The 18,790-nt window shown below is 38.1% G+C and overlaps 1 protein-coding gene across 1 annotated transcript in view; it reads left to right on the forward strand.

Moving 5' to 3' along the window:
- LOC136874893 (uncharacterized) overlaps positions 1-18,790 on the forward strand; it is a 74,295-nt gene that overhangs the window by 1,565 nt on the left and 53,940 nt on the right. Inside the window, exons 2-3 of the mRNA XM_067148598.2 lie at positions 7,543-7,712; positions 12,547-12,622. Of these exons, the coding sequence (XP_067004699.2) occupies positions 7,545-7,712; positions 12,547-12,622 (244 nt within the window). The 5' untranslated portion in view covers positions 7,543-7,544. The remainder of the gene's footprint in view (positions 1-7,542; positions 7,713-12,546; positions 12,623-18,790) is intronic.

An 18,790-nucleotide genomic window follows, 5' to 3' on the forward strand; every position in this document is an offset into this window, starting at 1 on the left:
TTAAGGCTACGGCCGCTTCCTTCCCACTCCTAGACCTTCCCTGTCCCATCGTCCCCATAAGACCTATCTGTGTCGGTGCGACGTAAAGCAGCTAGCAAAAACTAATAACAAAAACAATTTTTCCATTTTCAGCGTAGTAATTTACAGATATATTTTTTTACATATTTCTTGGACTAGGTAGGATTGAAACAATAATTTAATTAAATTAATTTTAAAATTAATTGTTGAAATGTATTTTATTTCATGCGTTAGTTGGTTGCATATCCTAAACAATTAATTCTTCATACGTTTTGTTCCATAATCTACTGTACTTGAGTGACAGGTATAAATATTCCGTTGTTTTCGTGTGTCATGTTGATGTATATCTCTATTATATTGTTTGGTAATATTGTTATGAATTTGATTGTTAACATTTTGAAAATATAAACAGCGGTATTGAACTTATTCTCTAATTCCAAAGGCAGTATCGTAGTCTGATCATGAAGAACTTTAGTTGGTGTCCAATAAGGTGCTCCTAACAAATTTTTAATGGCCCTACTATGTAGAACTTTCATGGTTTTAAACCTGTTTTACACCTGTGACCCCGAATGATAATCATATAAGTTATGTGAGAATGTGTGTGTTTTATTTCCAATCAGGAAGTAGAAAGATTTTAAAAGAGGTTTCCTCTATTAGAAAGCACAAAGCTCTGAGATTCCGTTGACACGCACTAAAATTTAGTACCTGTTTCATTCAAGGGAGCTAAGAAAGCTGGACAAAGAGATAACTGTTCTAACCCACCTAATGCCGAGTTTACTGATAGTGGAGGCCTTACACTTTCACTCCTCGAATATGATTTATGGCCTGCATGAAGGTTTTGCTTTTGCTTCGTTTTGTTATCACACATACACACTAGTGACCAGAATAAATTAATGATAATAAATCCAAACCAAACCCCATGGCACTACAGCCCTTGAAGGGCATTGGCCTACCAAGCGACCGCTGCTCAGCCCGAAGGCCTGCAGATTACGAGGTGTCGTGTGGTCAGCACGACGAATCCTCTCGACCGTTATTCTTGGCTTTCTAGATCGGGCCCGCCTTCTCACCGTCAGATAGCTCCTCAATTCTAATCACGTAGGCTGAGTGGACCTCGAACCAGCCCTCGGGTCCAGGTAAAAGTCCCTGTTCTGGTCGGGAATCGAACCCGGGGCCTCCGGTTAAGAGGAAAGCATGCTACCCCTACAACACGGGGCCGGCGGAATAATAAATCCATAATTGATAAAGTGATGTTCTCAAGAGATTTTTAATGGAGGCAAAGGATGAGGGAATACAAAGGATTTGCAAGTCGTTTCTTGGAAAACTTATCGATAATGTTTAAAGCTCCTTGGAAATATGCATTTAAATATTCTCCTTCTTCCTCCAATTATCCCACATGTGTGGGGTCGCAGGTGCGAACTGTGTCGCACATGTGTATTTGGCCCTGTATTACGGACGGATGCCCTTCCTGACGCCAACTCTATATGGAGGGATGTAATCACTATTGCGTGTATCTGTGGTGCTTGGAATTATAATAAGTTGTCTGAATATGAAAGTGTTTGGACAAACACAAACACCCAGTCCCCGAGCCAGAACAATTAATTGGACACGATTAAAATCCCCAACCCGGCCGGGAATCGAACCTGGGACCTTCTGAACCGAAGACCTCAACACTGACCATTCAGCCAATGAGTCGGGTAAACGTTTAAATGTCCTATGGGGATTATTTTATAGAGTTCATTTCAGAGATTAACTTCCTCTCAACAATGCTGTGATTCGACCAGCACTGTGGTGTACGGCAGCGTACCTGCCTCTTGTCAAGACGATCAGGGTTCGCTTATGGTCAGTACAGTGATTTCAGTTCTGGACTGATGAGTGATATGGTCACTGAGCATTGTGGGACAAACGGAGGTCCACCTGATACGAGAGGCAGTGCACCCGATGAGGCTGTACGGTAGAAAGTGTCAAAATATTGACCGCATGGGAACCAAATTCTTCAGAAGCCATGACCCTAATTGGTGAGACCCGAGTTCGTTTATTGTTAAAAATACATAGTTCAGGTCATATACGTCCTCTTCCATGATTGATCTATAAAATACCAGTCCAATTATTTATCGAACAGGGATGTTACAGGATATGATGAATTCGTACTAATAAACATGGGTGAATGAAAAGTAATATGGTTTACTTATATTTTAACTGCTGATACGAGCTAGGGTCAGTGGTACAATCGACACTAGGCCTTAAAATAAATATTAGGTTTGCCTGTATTGAAAGAATTTATGTTTCCATGGTCAAAACGTTTAGTAAAATTTTCGTATTTTTATCACAACGTATCACTTTGATTCTTTGTGAATTCTAGGTAATGCATTTGTTATACTCTGTTATCAATCAATCAATCAATCAATCAATCAATCAATCAATCAATGTTCTGCATTTAGGGCTGTCGCCCAGATGGTCCAATCCATATCAATTGTTAACCTAGATTTTTATTAAAACATTTTCAGAGTAACCTACTAGGGAAAATTTATCGAACATTTTCCTTGATAATGTATATAATTCCTTACTTTCCATCTCGGAGTAAATAATAAAATAATATAAGGTGAGCTCAATATCTGTATCTACCCGTAAGTTGCTAAAACGCATAGCCCGCTCGTGGTCATACTCTTCATCTTTTGCCACCTACCCTTCCCACAAAATTTTCCACGGTTTTCCATTCTCCTCACTAAGGCGAATGCCAATGCCGTGAAGGTTCCTTTTACAGTCCATGGTGCACCCCTACCTACTTTGTTCGCACCTAAAATCACAGCAACTCTTCTCCAGACCTCAGAGAGGTCGCCCTAATCGTACCCAATCAGTATTAGAAATGAAGGGTTAGAAAAATAAACTCCTTGACATTTCAAAATTTAAATTCAGCGATGAAGGGGATTTCCTTTCTGATTTGGTAGGTCAATACACTTCAAAACAGAATGACTTCCTTCTATCACTGCAAAGTCGGGCTCCATAGCTAACTGGTTAGCGTGCTGGCCTTTGGTCGGGAATTTTAACCTTAATTGGTGAATTTCGCTGACACGGGGGCTGGGTGTATGATTCGTCTTAATCATCATTTCATCCTCATCATGCCGTGCAGATGGCCTATGGGCGTCAAATCAAACTTGTCCTCGGACACTCCCGGCACTGAAAGCCATACGCCATTTAATTTTTTACCATTGCAAATATTAGTGAGTTTCCGATTCATCGGCTCTTTCTCTGTAACGACGAGTAAAAGTCTATACTTTTTGTCTCGTGGATCACGTCTACTGGTCTACAACATAAAACAAAACAACACAGTAACAACGTACTAACATTGATTAAACTCAAAACATTAAATTATTTTCGAACAAAACAGTGGTATGCTTCTTGTCTATAATTTATTGGAATTAAGACTTTCGTAAGAAAACTATAAATAAATGTCATTATAGGCTCGCTGCCTAATATACTTCTTCTTCTTCTTCGTTTTGCCTCATGACTGAGGCGTCGTGACTATCATAATATTCAGCCCTATAGCCGATGAACCATACTTCGCCATTCTTCCCTATCTAAAGCTTTCAATGTGGTTACTCTGAGAGAACACTGTAGGGGGCCGTTCACCATGTCAATCCATCGCGTTGGTATTCGTCCTCGTTGTCTGGTTCCCTGGACTTTGCCCTCAGCAATTAGCTTTTGTAGACTACCATCTCGGCGCATTATATGTCCAAAGTAGCGTACAATTCGTTGAGAGACCTTACACGATAGACGAACTTTTATCTGAAGTTGGTTCAGGATTGATGTATATGTGCGATGAGCTGTCCAAGGAATCCTTAACATTTTCCTCCAGCACCACATTTCAAAGCTTTCTATCCGTTTACGGTCACGTTTGAGGATGGTCCACGTCTCTGCGCCATACAAGAAGACTGAGAAGACTAGAGATTCAACGAGCTTCTTTTTTGTCTTAATGGTGATGTTGTTATCTTTCCAGATCTTCCGCAGACGGATCATTGCTACCTTTGCTATTTCAATTCTGCGCTTTATTTCATCTTTTAAATCACCAGAATTGGATAGTAAGGAGCCTAGGTATACATACTGATGTACAACTTCACACCCTCCAATCTGTTTGATATGTGGACTGTTGTTGTTCTTACGATCAACAATCATGACTTTGGTTTTCTGTCGATTTAGGCGTAATCCAATTTCTAGGCTTGCTTCTTCTACTCTCTTGATCAGCTCTGTCAACTCCTCTTCAGATGATGCTATCAAGGTGGTGTCATCAGCAAATCTCAAATTGTTGATCTTGCATCCCCCAATGGAAAACCCTTTGTCCCTGCCTTCTAATGCAGTTCTCATTGCATATTCACCATAGATATTGAAAAGTAACGGTGACAGGATACATCCCTGGCGAACTCCAGCCCTCGTATGAAACTGCTGAGACTGTTTGTTTTGAATCTTCACAGTGGCTGTATTTTCCTTATACAAGGACTTGAGGAGATCAATAAAATGGAGTGACAAACCCATGTCTTCCAAAATTTTCCAAAGATGGTTCCATTTGACAGTATCAAAGGCCTTTTGGTAGTCAATAAAGCACAGATATACCGGAACATTGAATTCTCTAGCCTTTTCTATGATTTGTCTTAGGCTTAAGATCTGTTCTCGAGTACCTTTTCCTTTCACAAATCCAGTCTGGACTTCAGGAATTTGATACTCTAGAAATGCCCGGAGTCTCTTGTGCAGGATATGTAGCATAACTTTACTGGCATGTGAAATCAAAGCAATTAAGCGATAATTTTCACATTTTTTCCTCGATCCTTTCTTGTGGATTGGGACAAAGAATGACTGTACCCATTCCTCGGGCCATCTTCTAGAATTCCATATTGCTTGGCAGATTTTCAACAGCATTTCAATTCCAGCACCGTCTGTAGCTTTCAAGACTTCTGCACTTATTCCATCAGGTCCACACGCTTTTCCAGTTCTCAGCATTTTCAAAGCCATTTCTACTTCATCTCGGAGGATGTCAGGTTCAGGATCTGACTGCTTGTCTATCTTCACTTGGTCTTGTGCATTACATTGTTCACTGTACAGATCCTGGCAGTATAATCTCAATGTTTCCAGAACATTCTCTATATCCACAACATCATCCCCCTTTGAGTTCTGTATATTCCAGGAATATGGCTTGAATTCTCGAGTGATTATTCTAATTTTGTCAAAAAGATCCTTGCTGTGGTTTTGATTTGCATGGTCTTCAATCTCAAAACAAATGTTACTAAGGAAATTATTCTTATCTCTTCTACAAGAAGACTGAATCCTTCTATCAAGATCAGACATTTGCTCTCTTTTTTCTTTAGTGTTAATGCCAGATTTTTTTAGGCACCTTCTTTCTTCTACAAGCTGAAGGCTCAAGTTAGAGATCCACTGTTGCCTTCTAGTATTTGGTACTCGAGATTCATTCAAAGAGGACTCTATCCAGTTTTTTGTCACATTCCACAGCCCTTCTGCAGTTGTTATTGGATCCTGTAATATGGAGGCTCTTCGCGCCAATGATTCCTTGAAAGACGACATATTAACTACTTGTGGTATCCTGTGTGATCTTTTAACTGGTGTTTGAAATTTTATTCTTATTTCTGTTCTAAGAAGCTGATGATCACTGCCACATACTGCACCTGGACAAGTTTTGGTGTCCATTACAGAAGACCTCCATCTTGAACTGATCAAAATATAGTCAATCTGATTTTTATATTGACCATCAGGCGATGTCCACGTGTACATGTGCCGTATGTGATGCTTGAAGACTGTATTAGTGAACCTGTTTTGCTTTTTTGTTAAATTTCTGATATAATAAGAAATTAATTTCCTTAAATCTTGGAGGACATGGTAGCCGCTGTAGGCCAGTTACCTGTCATCGCCAAGGCAGGTAAACCAACGCCGGGCTGCAGATTGGTTCAATCCTTGGCCAAATAACAACCAATCAACGACCGATTATCTCCCCACCCCACCTCTCTGACTGTGGTGGACCAATAGGTGAGCGGTGCACAGCAGCCTGCACTATGTTACATTTAGGTGGAATTGCCACTGAGAGCTTCTCAGCAGTCGAAGGTAACGGAACACTTGATACTGCAGAACACAGTTTTCGGCGAAACATCCCAATCACAAAATGCTCCTGGATAACGACCCAAAAAAGCCGACCGTCAAAGCGTCAATTGCTGATGATAGGTCTCTTCACATCGTTTGTGTGTATCAAATCGGTGGGTTTCGGAGGGGGGAGGAGGTACGTAATCCAAGTCAATGTGAAACTCTAGTTAACGTTGTTCGAAATTGCATTTTTTAATATGAAGAATACATTGTTTATATGATAGCGGTAATAATTATCTGCTGTTAAGCGTATAACCACAATAACGTCGTCTAAGAAGCAATACCTCGTATCTTACAATGCTCTTCCTATCCATTATAGTCCTTAAGACAAGTCACGCCTCCCAGCCACTTGTGGATATGTAGTCCGTCAGAACAATTTTCGTTATGTTCATTTTCCTAAGGTTACGTGTGATGGAAAATGAAACTTACTATACAGTACTGTAGGGATGTATGTTTGCATGACGTTTTACGCACTCCGACAGTATATCGTATAAAAGGTTCATGTTCCATTATAAACAGGCATATCACCGGGCAAGTTAGCCGTGTGGTTAGGGGCACGCAGCTGTGAGCTTGGATCCGGGAGATAGTTGGTACCAAGCCCACTGTCGACAGCCCTAAAGATCGTTTTCCATGGTTTCCCATTTCCACACAAAGCGAATTCTGGGGCTGTACCTTAATTATGGCCTCGGCCGCTTCTTTCCCACTCCTACGCCTTTTCTATCACATCGTCACTATAAGACCTCTCTGTGTCGTTGCGACGTAAAACAAATTGTAAAAAATACAAAATACACAGGCATACCAAAATGAACACAACGGAATTTTTTCTGATGGACTGTATAACCATATGGGCCTGGGAGGTGTGACCAGTCGTAAGGAAAGTACTGAACGGAAAGAGCATTCATTGTAAGCTACAAGGTACGGTCTATTGCTTCTTCAGCGTCGATATGTTCAAAACCCCAAGAAGGTGCGTTCAATCCCAGCTCAGTCCAGTAGTATTTGAAGTTGCTCAAATACAAAAGCCTCATGTCAATGGATTTACTGACATGTAAAGGAACTCATGGTGGGTAATATCATGAAATCGGCGTCTCCGAAAACCGTAAAAATAGTCCCACATAGAACCATTATTTTTTATGCGCTCCAAAATCAGCCAAAATATTTCCGATAACTGCAAGAATACATGGTGTAAGCTGAAATGAGTTAGTATGCTTTATAGTGTATAAAGAGAGATATATAGAATACAACTTTATTCCTTTGAAGGTTAGGTAAAATTAAATGTCGAAAAGTAATTTTGTACTTTATGATACATCAGAATGAACAACATAATATTCTAATACTTTCACCTACTATCTGTCTGATGTTCTGTATCAATAATGGAAATTTTATTTCAGATGTGTAGAGTACAGCTGTTACTACTACTACTCTTAAGTTCAGGATGGGTATCTTCGCTGGAATTTCTCGACGCTGAACCAGGGTTGAAATGTTCTTGTGATTTAGGGAATGTTATCAGCTTCACTGCTGTTCACGCTAGAAACAGCTCTGGACTATGGAACACCGAGGTGAGTTGATCTGTAAATCCTTCCGGGGATAGGTAATATTACATGACAAGTTTCAATACAGATATCATTAAGTCATGAACTACATATCACAGGCTGTTCCTGGCGAACTATAAGCGATACCGGTACATTTAATAGTTGGATATTCTCAGGTACTGGAAAAAATGTCATAAAATTTCTGAAAATCCTGTGATTTGACCATCTAAAAATCACTTATGACAATAATGGGGGAAGAACCATTAGAAAGCTCTCTCTGGACCCAAGAAAATGTTACCATAACAGTTGCCCGACGACCCTAGAGATAAAGTTATCCGGTGCCGAAACTGTGATAATTTCTTAATTTCCTTCAAGTCACCTTTTGAGTGTAAATTCTGACTAGACGTATCGGTACACAAGGCAGTTAGACCACAAGTTACATTTAATTAATTGTTTTATTTATTTACTTACTTATTTATTTATTTATGTATTTATTTATTTATTTATGAATTTATTATTTATTTATTTATTTATTTATTTATTTATTTATTTATTTATTTATTTATTTATTTATTTATTTATTTATTTATTTATTTATTTATTTATTTATTGACGTGATCATGACGCCACCATGTATCTCTCAGTTTTGTTACAATCGGCCACTTCTGCGAAAGTTAAAATAGTTTCAATTCATCCAGTTTTTCAGACTATAAATTATGAATCCTAAGGAAAATCGAAGACACATAATAATTTTATCTGCACCCAGATCGTCAGAGATGATGTAAAATCGTGCAACAGATGGGTATAAACTAGGTCGACGAATTTTTATCACTTGAGTGAAATAATCATGCAGATATTCTATGGACTATAGTATTTATAGTGCAAATCCTACATTGCTGCAAAATAATAATATGTAAATTTGAGAACAGCTCTACTTGTTTTCACAATGCCTTTAAAAATCTGGATAATATCGCACACATTACAACTTATTTTATTTATCGTATCAGAAACAATAATATGTATTTAGTCTATAAATAAAACTATACAAACAAAAGACAAATATATAACAACATAGCAATCATAACATCAAAGACAAAAATTCCCAATATGACAGTTCTGGACTACATAGGTTACATCCTATCAAGCACGATGCTTGGAAAAATAAATGCTGTGTTGGTTCCTTAATGTGAACACTGCCTTTGTAAATGACGAAACACAATGGAAGGGTCTAGGAAGACCACAGAACATGGCAGAAGAACAAACTCATACGGTTGCTGACAAATAGTTAGCCGCTTTCAGGGACTCATGAGGTTTTCCATAGTACATGAAGTTGGACACCGTTTGCATTGAAGAAGATGAGGCATTATCTTTAGAGAACCACAATAATAATAATAATAATAATAATAATAATAATAATAATAATAATAATAATAATAATAGTAATAGTAATATGTTTATTCATTCTGGCATGTTAGGGATGTACTCCCTTTCTTACACTTAACCAGTCTTAACGTAGAACACTGTTAATAATACCTACTGATGACAATAATATGAAGGCAATATTAACAATAATATCTGTAATAGTATTAATAAAAATGATCACACGTATTGATATTAAGGAAGACTCATATACATTAAATATATATATTTCTGAAAGGTACCGATATATCGCCTTCGATTGGGAGGTGAAGAGCAGGATAGGTAAGAAGAAAAAGAAAATGAAGATGATGATGATCTGTGAAAGGTAGAGGGAAATAATGATGAAAAGGAGGTAGGAGGAGGATGTTTCATTTCGGCTAGTCTGCGTGCAATCCCAGCAAGGCAGGATAAGTTTTCCAAAGGCTTAGGTCGTAGGCATCAGTGATGATTCGACAAGTCTTGTTAAGAGCGACGTCCACCCGGTTTGGTATTGCGGGATCTATACCACACCGGGCACGCATATTCGGCAGAAGAATATCACAATGCGAGTGAAGATGCCCTCAGGGTGAATGGCCGTGTACACCATGTGTGTTAGTTTCCGCACCACATTGTTACTTTCTTCTTGATATTGAAGCAGTACTCCTTAGAGGTGAGAGCACGAACTAAGCTCACTCCCAAGTACTTTGGGGTTGCACAGTGATCAAGAGCGGCTCCTTCCCAGGAGATGTGGAGTGGTTTAGTAGCCTCTCTGTTCTTAAGATGAAAAGCGCAGACTTCAGTTTTGTTAGTATTTGATTTCAACTGATTCTCCCTATAGAAGGTAGTAACTTGTTCCAGAGAATCAGATAACTTTCGCTTAACAGTCTCAAACTGGCTAGCTTCTGTAATAATAGCACGATCATCTGCGTAGATGAAACTCTCCTTTCCTTCTGGTAGAGGCTGGTCATTAGTATAAACATTACATAGGTAACCCATTCTTCTGGGATCTCCACCGACTTCTTTTTCCCTGAAATTGAGGATGTGTAAGAATCTTAAAGCAGCTGATTTGGACGATATAAGAGTTGAACAATTTAAGAAATTTGGTCCTATAACAATCAAATGGCTAACTGAGGTAATAGACAATTGTATTCAGTCCTGAAAACTCCTAAAATTATGGAGGGAAGCTAGAGTCATTGCCGTTCATAAACCAGGCATAGATAGGGAAGACCCTAAAAGTTATCGACCTAAATCATTGTTATGCCATCTCTTAAAGGTGCTAAAGAGACTTATACTTCACCAACTAACAGAAGTAGTAGTGTCACATCAACAAAAGTCTTCTTTTTTTATGGAGATTCCTTACCATGTAGGTGAGTTGATAATCTTCGGTGATTTTATAGCGTTTTCGCAGGAGAAGTCTGCGGTTGACTGTATCATAAGCCGCTGACAAGTCGATGAATACCGTCCCCGTGATTTGTCGTGTCTCAAAGCCGTCTTCAATATGTTGTGTCAGTTTCAGGACTTGTGATATGAAGCTTTTCTCCGTCCTGAATCCAGCTTGCTGAGACATAAGATGTGGCACTACTACTTCTGTTAGTTGGTGAAGTATAAGTCTCCAAGCTTCTTCGCTGTTCCTGCTCATATCACACTATGTCATAAGCTTTGCCCATAGTTCTCTTTTTGTCTCAGAGATAGAGGACAAAACTGTATCAGCTGCACAAGATATTTCTTCATATAGGCTATAATATTCTTCTAACAATGTTGCTGTTTCGGAATTCATTCCTTTGATATAGTTAGTTCTACAGCGTCTCGGAATAGATGCGCGTGAGCAAGTATTGGCAATATCTACAAGTTTGTCACATTCTTCGGTAAATGGGGAAACCGTCCAAATTTTGCATCTAGCATTGAAGAGAACTTCATCCAATCGACTTTCTTGAAGTTGAAATGACGTCTAAAACGAACCTGTTGAGCGGTGATTAATGGTATTGCCTGGCATAAAATTGGCCGATGATGTGAGTTAGGAATTGGGGAGCATACAGATTTGGAATATTTCTGAGTCAAACTTTCACTTACATATATGAGATCTGGATTTTAACCATTATATACATTTCAGTGTATGTTCATGAAGCATGCAATATTTGAGGGCCGTTTTTGCAAAACTCAACAAGTACAAAAGTAAAAGGATCAGGAAACACATTTTATTGATTATCTTCCGAAAGAAAAAATATATATATTAAACTGAAAGTTCACTTATAATAGAGAATTAAGAAAAAGTTATTACTATCAGGCACTTTTCAAAATACTTATTAACAAAAATAGAGAACTAGGGTTGAACATTATGGATTTTCTGCAAAACTCAACATATAATAGAACAAAAGTTTACAAAACTACTTTCAAAGGTCATAATTTTATATATTATAAAGAACTACACATTGAAAATCAATGGAGTTGTTCGTTTGGATACTCAGCATCATTATTGTCCACTTCGCCCTAAGCAATCTTGCAACACTGCAGAGCAGATCGGTTTTGCCGTCTCGGAAGATGAATCGAAATATTTCATAAGTTTCTTAACATCCTCACTTTCCTTAACATTGAGGTGATTTGATCATTTGATAGGCACTATCTTTTCCATACTTTTATGTTGGCTGTGCCTCTTTTCAGCACCTCAACAACAATAGTATCACCAAAATAATTTGTTTGCACTTTGCACTGAACTCGATTTTTTATTTCGCACATGTTAAAATTCGCTCTTTTGTCATCTTTAAGGGTAGCTTGTGTTTCTAAATCTGTCTACTTGCTGATTTCAAGTCATACACTTCCCAGCTCTTCCCAAGAACAAGACATTGCCCGTCCTGATTCATTATTTTGTGATAAGAGACGCAACTGATATAGTTTCTGCTTTTCTCAGTTGCTTCTCAATATTACCAAAAAACTTACATGGTTGACGAAAATAAAAAAATAAAAAAACTTTGTAAATATAAATAAAATCCAGAATATTTTGATAATTTTTTTATTCCCGTAGATGTGGAGTTTTGCAAAATCTTCTAACTCTTGAAGCACTGAAATTGTGGTAAATGGTCCGTTTAGCTAACTTCTGATGAGTGAAATTTAAATTTATTCCTCTCTTATTAAACTACACGACCTCATATATAACTAATTTTCGGAAATTATGTAGTTGTTGAAGTTTGTTGAAGTTTGCGAAAGCGTTCTTCACTTTGCTTGTAGTAGCTGACACATAAAAGTTGGAATTCTTTTATATGCAAGCTAGCCAAAGATGTACCTTCTTCATTAAATTTAAATTATACTTCAAAAAATGAAGAATTTATTACCTGAGCTTAAGTCTGCAACTGAAGTTCACATATTTTTAACCTGATAAATTGAATGTACACAGTTCTGATATATGACGGGGTGAGTTTGCAGAGGGGATTGTTTTCCAATAATTGTTAAACTTTTCTTTTACATTCAGATCGCTGTCGAGAGAGGAGCTTGCAGTACTGATGTGCTAGTGGGCCGCCCTGTCCCCTTAATAACAGCAGAAAGAGGTAAAGCAATCTACGGTATTTCTAAACAATTGTCATTTTGCAAGTCATGAATCTCATTATAAAACCGTATTGGATTTCAGAATAAGAAAGTTATTACATTAATAAAAACCACCTTTCCAATACATGACAATCATTTATATTCAGGATAAAACCATTTGTAGATATTATAATTAGGGCATGCTTTGCTCATGCTTAGGGAGCATCATCAGCTAGAAATAATTTAGTCCAAGGTAGGTCAGGGCCCTGATCCCGGTATATATAACGAAAAAACGTCTAAAAGTACATTGATAAAATACGAATTTTAACTTTTTTAAAATTATCAGTAAGATTATATTATGTATATTGAAACAAATAGTGACCATTTAAATTGCTTAAAATGTGGGTAGAATGAATGACATAAAGGGAGGAAAAGTGGGAAGTGGAATAGAGAGGTAATTCTCGGTGCGATTGTACAATAATTATTGTAACATCTTCATGTCATTCATTCTACCCATACTGTAAGCAATTTAATAGTCACTATTTGTTTCAATAGACACAATATAATCTTACTGATATTTTTTGTTGAAATTCGTATTTTATCAATGTATTTTTAGACGTCTTTTCGTTATATATACCGGTATAGCGGCCCTGACCTACCTTGCACTAAGTTATTCCTAGCTGATGATGCTCACTAAGCATGAGCGAAACATGTCCTAATTATATTATCTACTAATGGTTTTATCCTAAATATAAAGGATTGTCATGTATTGGAAAACTGGTTTTTAATAATATAATAACTTTCCTAATTGTCTTTTTATCTGTATGCTTAGAGCTTTTGCCAAATACTTCGTGTATGTGTAAGTTTACAGTATTCTAAATGTTGTTCAGTTAATTTTCGCCTGTCTACTTTTTGTGTTTGTTTGTTTGTTTGTTTGTTTGTTTGTTTGTTTGTTTGTTTGTTTGTTTGTTTGTTTGTTTGTTTGTTTGTTTGTTTGTTTGTTTGTTTGTTTGTTTGTTTGTTCGTGTTCTCCTGACGAGAACATTACTAAAATAGATTTTTTCCAAACTCGGTATTTAAGTTCAGTGACAGCCGGAACGTCCACTAGGATATACAGGGTGTATATGAAATATACAGACAAAAAATCAGGGATGCTCTTCGTGTTATGTTAAGAACGATGGTGCAATGGGATTGGCCGAGAAAATGCTTTCCGATGTAATGCGGTTACTTACTTACTTCCGGGCTTTCGATTCAAATTGACGAACATAGCGTATTTGCTATGTCAGAGAGCCAGCCACTGCCTGTTGCTGTGCGTCAAAGAAGGGAAGGGAAGGGAAGGGAGGGGAAGTGGGGAGTGGGAGAATGCGAATGCTCAAATTTCTCGGTCGTTTCGCATGGTCGTTTCCCAGCCCCAGTTGGCAGTGTACAGTTTGTTCTGCACAAACTGACTACTACGCGAAACCCGAAGAAAGAGAAGAAGAACTTGTACCAAGAATACGGGCAACTTTCCAGGTGATTCACGGCACACCACACATCCTGCGCAGAGTCCAAACGTTACTATTATAACTTTGTGAACAGTACTTCGAAGTAGGTAGGGGCCATACATTGAACATCTACTGTAATAAACATCAATGGGCGTACAGTTTCCTGCGTTCATTATTTCATTCCATTTACAATTTGTGAGTGAAGGAATACACAATCGTGGGGCAGCAGCGTTGCATATTCGAGAATCTAAAACAATAAAGAACGTCACTGCGACCAATAGACAAGAGGAGAAATGATCTGAAGCATTCCTTGACTGACAAGTGTGTCTTAATTACAGTGTGTTCTTGTACTGTGTGTGCAGTTACAGCTGTGTAATAAACCACTATGGATATTGCCTGTAAGAGGGAAGGACAATCCTGTGCGAGTCGAAAAATCAAACTTTTACATACGTGCGGAGCATTATCTCTGTCTCCATCATACCCCCCATTCCCTCTCCCTCCCTTTCTCATCTCCGAAGCACGGCAGCAGCTTGTACTCTGGCACAGGAAACACGGCGAGTTCGTCAATCTGAATCGCGCACCCGGAAGTAACAATGTGAGCTCATTTTCCCGAAAAGAAAAACATTTCTCCAACAATCCGATTGCACCATGTTTCTTAGCACAACTCCGAGAGCATCCCTAATATTTTTCGGTATAGTTCTGATACACTCTGTATATTATTACATTAGTATTAGCTTCATTAAGAGGGCCAAAAGGGGAAATGCCACATTTCTCCATAATTATTACATGCGTAGAAAAACGGTATATAGTAAAATATGAGCAAAATCAAGAGTCTGATTCGTACGTTATTCCCTTATGAGAAAACGTGGTTATTGATTTCTTTAAGCTACCGCAAAATATCTACAGAAGTTGTATTTTTATCCTTTTCCATCTCTTCGCATTTACCTTTCTGTACACGGGGTCAGCATTTCTTCCTTGATTCTTCCCCTCAATTCCTTCCCATCTTGGGGGAAATATTAATTATATCCAGCAGCTATGAGTAACCGAGTGGTGTAACCGTTCGTGCTCTGGAGTAAAGCTCTATATTCGGGATACCAATGGATTCGAACCTTACCATCGTCTATCCTCAGAATGGTTTTCCCATTTTCTTTTCTAGGCAAATGCCGAAATAATTCCTATTCGCAGGCCACAGTCGATTCCTTCTACATCCTTACACAATTGCATTTAACCTCATTCATTCTATCTTCGTTACCTCCTCAATTGATGTTGACGGCAGAAAGGGCATCCGGACGTAAAACCAGCCAACAACTTTTCTTTTTTGCTAGTTGTTTTACGAAACACCGACAGAGATAGGTCTTATGGCGACGATGGGATATGAAAGGCTTAGGAGTTGGAAGGAAGAGGCCGTGGCCTTAATTAAGGTTTGTTTGTTTGTTTGTTTGCCTGGTGTGAAAATGGGAAACCACGGAAAACCATCTTCAGGGCTGCGGACAGTGGGATTCAAACCCACTATCTCCCGGATGAAAGCCCACAGCCGCGTGCCCCTGACCGCACGGCCAACTCGCCTGGTGCCAACAACATTATCTCACCTCATTCCCGACCCGGTATCACGAAATGAGACCAAAGGCTGAAGTAACATTAACTTAGCACATGTCGCGGGCTCCTGCTGCTATGGAAACCTCCTACGGAGCATGAGCCGCCGTCTGATTGGAAGAAAAATAGCGTCAGCGTTGTTTGAGGGCAACTACGAGATTTATGAGGAAGACTGTATTGCAGAAAATCGAAGTAGACGCACAACTGGCATAACAGTGATCGACAGGAGAACTAGATTGGAATTTATTATTGATCCCATGGTATGCCAGTCGTACGAGAAAATGAGATCCTCCAGCCGACCACAAATGGTCTTAAGATATTCCATGACCTCAAGAATATCAAACATACAAGTCTGCTGGGAGGTATTATGGGCATAATTCCAAGAATGAACGTCTAATTTTGCCCAATTTTCTGAAAAAAACGGTTGAGTCAGGATGGTTTCTTATTGGCTTTGAAAGGCTCCCTTTACTTTTAAGAAACTACTTATACTGTGACCAGGATAAGAGGTTACCCAACTGACGAGCAAAGAGTTAACTTACAGCAGACATTTGTCCCATTCACTGTTCTGTTAGGCTTGATAGTGTGCTGGTGAGACACGTGATTAACTTGACGCGCCCACTGATCGCGATTATTACGTGCCGAGTAATAATATCCTTCATGTTAGGTACACCATTGAGCAAGGAATCTTTATTGATGAAACATATATAAAAAATAGTACGGTGTATTGGAAGCGATTTACGGGAAGTTGTCTACCGTGAAAACCATGCGTCCTTGCTCTGCTTTGTGTGAAAATGTGCGTAGAGCTGAAACCGTCTTAAGGTGACACTCCGGAGATAAAAATTGATATTTCGGTCATTTTGGTGAAATTTTTTAATGACAGAAATTGATAGGATTGAGTTTCATTTTTCTTGTCACTAAGCTTTTCCCCTGAATTCAAACAATTTATCACGGTAATAATGCTTTATTTGCGAATTGTAATTTTACATTAAAATCCCATTTTTCTCCCATAATATTCTTTCAAATGTAAGAAAATTTGTATGGTATATGTGTCAGAGATTTATTAAGAAACCTGAGTATGGAATTTTGGACTGAAGAATTTTTCAATTAGTAGGGTAATTTAAGTCCGAAATTTTTGAACGTAAAAATTACGCAAACTTTAGTACGATATCTTTCCTTATATACATTATGTGCAGAGAAATCGATAAGCATTGCTTTTAAAAGAACTATTGTCTACCTAATTACGAATTTACATTGACATGTTAATTAAATTTGTTAAAAAATGGAATTAAAACGTTCATAAATATAGGAAAGAAGAACTCCTGATATCTCTACCTTTATGTAGGTGACATTCCCACAAAGTTTCGTGATAATCCGAGCATTAGGTAAAAGTATGTTTTTATCTCCGGAGTGTCGCGTTAAACTTAGAAAGGCATTGTGAAACAGAGTCTTAAATGACAAAAAATGTGATGATATCTTGGCCAGATTTCAAGCAGGCTCTCGCAAATCGTATAGCTCTTTAGCAATATCGTGTGGTATATGGCCTACCTCAACACTTAGAAGACTTACAATTTGTTTTCAGTATGAGATTTACGCAGAGCACAAGTTAGAGAGTGATGTATTGTAAATTATAATGGAATAGAAGAAGAAGAGCTACGAGGCGTACCACAGAATTTTCTTCGAAGGTGCACGATATGCATGAACGAAAAGGAAAATGATTCCGTCCATTTGTGAGACAAAGGGAAGAAAAGGAAAATCATTGTCCACTTTTCATTTAGTCCCTACTTTTATGATAATGAGCCTGTTTCCTAATTTCTTCGTCTTTAAGGGAACAGGGGCTGTCTCCAGTGGGAAGGACCGGGAGAGTTCTGGAGAAATACAGCCTGTCCTCCTCGTCAGCTCGTTACGTCGGTCTCCCTTGAGTTTGCCGTAAATCTTGTTTGGTGGTCATTGTATAGTCCCCTTAAATTTATGTTCTTAGCGGATCATTTTTGAAGTGACTATTTTTTTTATAGCTTAACTTATGTTCACAATCACGGACGCAGAGCATGAATGGTTAGCCACAATGGCAGGCTATTATTTGGGAATTAATTAAATGAAATTTATATGAATAAGTCGCATACATTTGTACTCCATACGGCCTACCATAACAGTATATTTTGAAGTTAGTAATACCCGCATTAATTAAGGACCGTTTACGACTGTTTTAGATTAGTGGAATGTTCATTGCTGTAAATAATATTAATTTTGATGCTGTGTTACTTACATAGCTCCTCTCATAACTTTCATAGCAACATACAACAAAATAAAATTAAAACATCGCTGCATGAGTGAAACATAAATGATTTGAGTCGTGACGTGAAAAAATTATGCATAATAAAGTATTTAATTCAAGATAAGTAAATTAGCCAAACTATGGAATAAAATATTGTACACAAGAGCCACTAAAATGATGAGTTTACATCGCATTCGTAACCTAAAACATCGCTTTCCGTGGTTATTGCGTAAATAACTATTATCATCTGATTGTTTACGTTCCGAATGTTCGTCTAATGGGCATATCGTGGTTGCACCTAGAAAAGCGGTATGTGATTATATTTCAGCTTAGAACTCTGACCAGAATGATTCCGTCATCAACGAATTTTCATTCTAAGCGGTACATGCGCTTCGAGTCAGTATTTTTCCAGACAACATTGTCACATAGCGGCATTTCGAGGCGCAACGACAATATGCTGCTGAAATTCAGAAAATATGTATACTGTACCCATACTGGGTCATTTAGGGCAATTATTACATAATTTGGTTTCATAAACATATATATATATATATATATATATATATGGAATTGTTGGATGAGAACCTTCAGAAGTCACTTACAAGGTTTGAAGTCTCGTCCTCCCTACTTTCATTGCGTCTCCGGCTGAACTCATGAAGCATACGGGCGATGGAATGTTCGAAAGAAAATAGGCACTACATAAAATATAATGAAAGTAGGATTCTCTATAATGTGAGAGGAATACACTACTATTATTAAATGAGAAGAATCTTCGTTCAAATATATTTTTCTAAACATTTTATCATACTGATAGAAACCACACGAGATGATGCCATACTTCA

This window comes from Anabrus simplex, chromosome 5 (assembly GCF_040414725.1).
Source record: "Anabrus simplex isolate iqAnaSimp1 chromosome 5, ASM4041472v1, whole genome shotgun sequence".
NCBI lineage: Eukaryota > Metazoa > Arthropoda > Insecta > Orthoptera > Tettigoniidae > Anabrus > Anabrus simplex.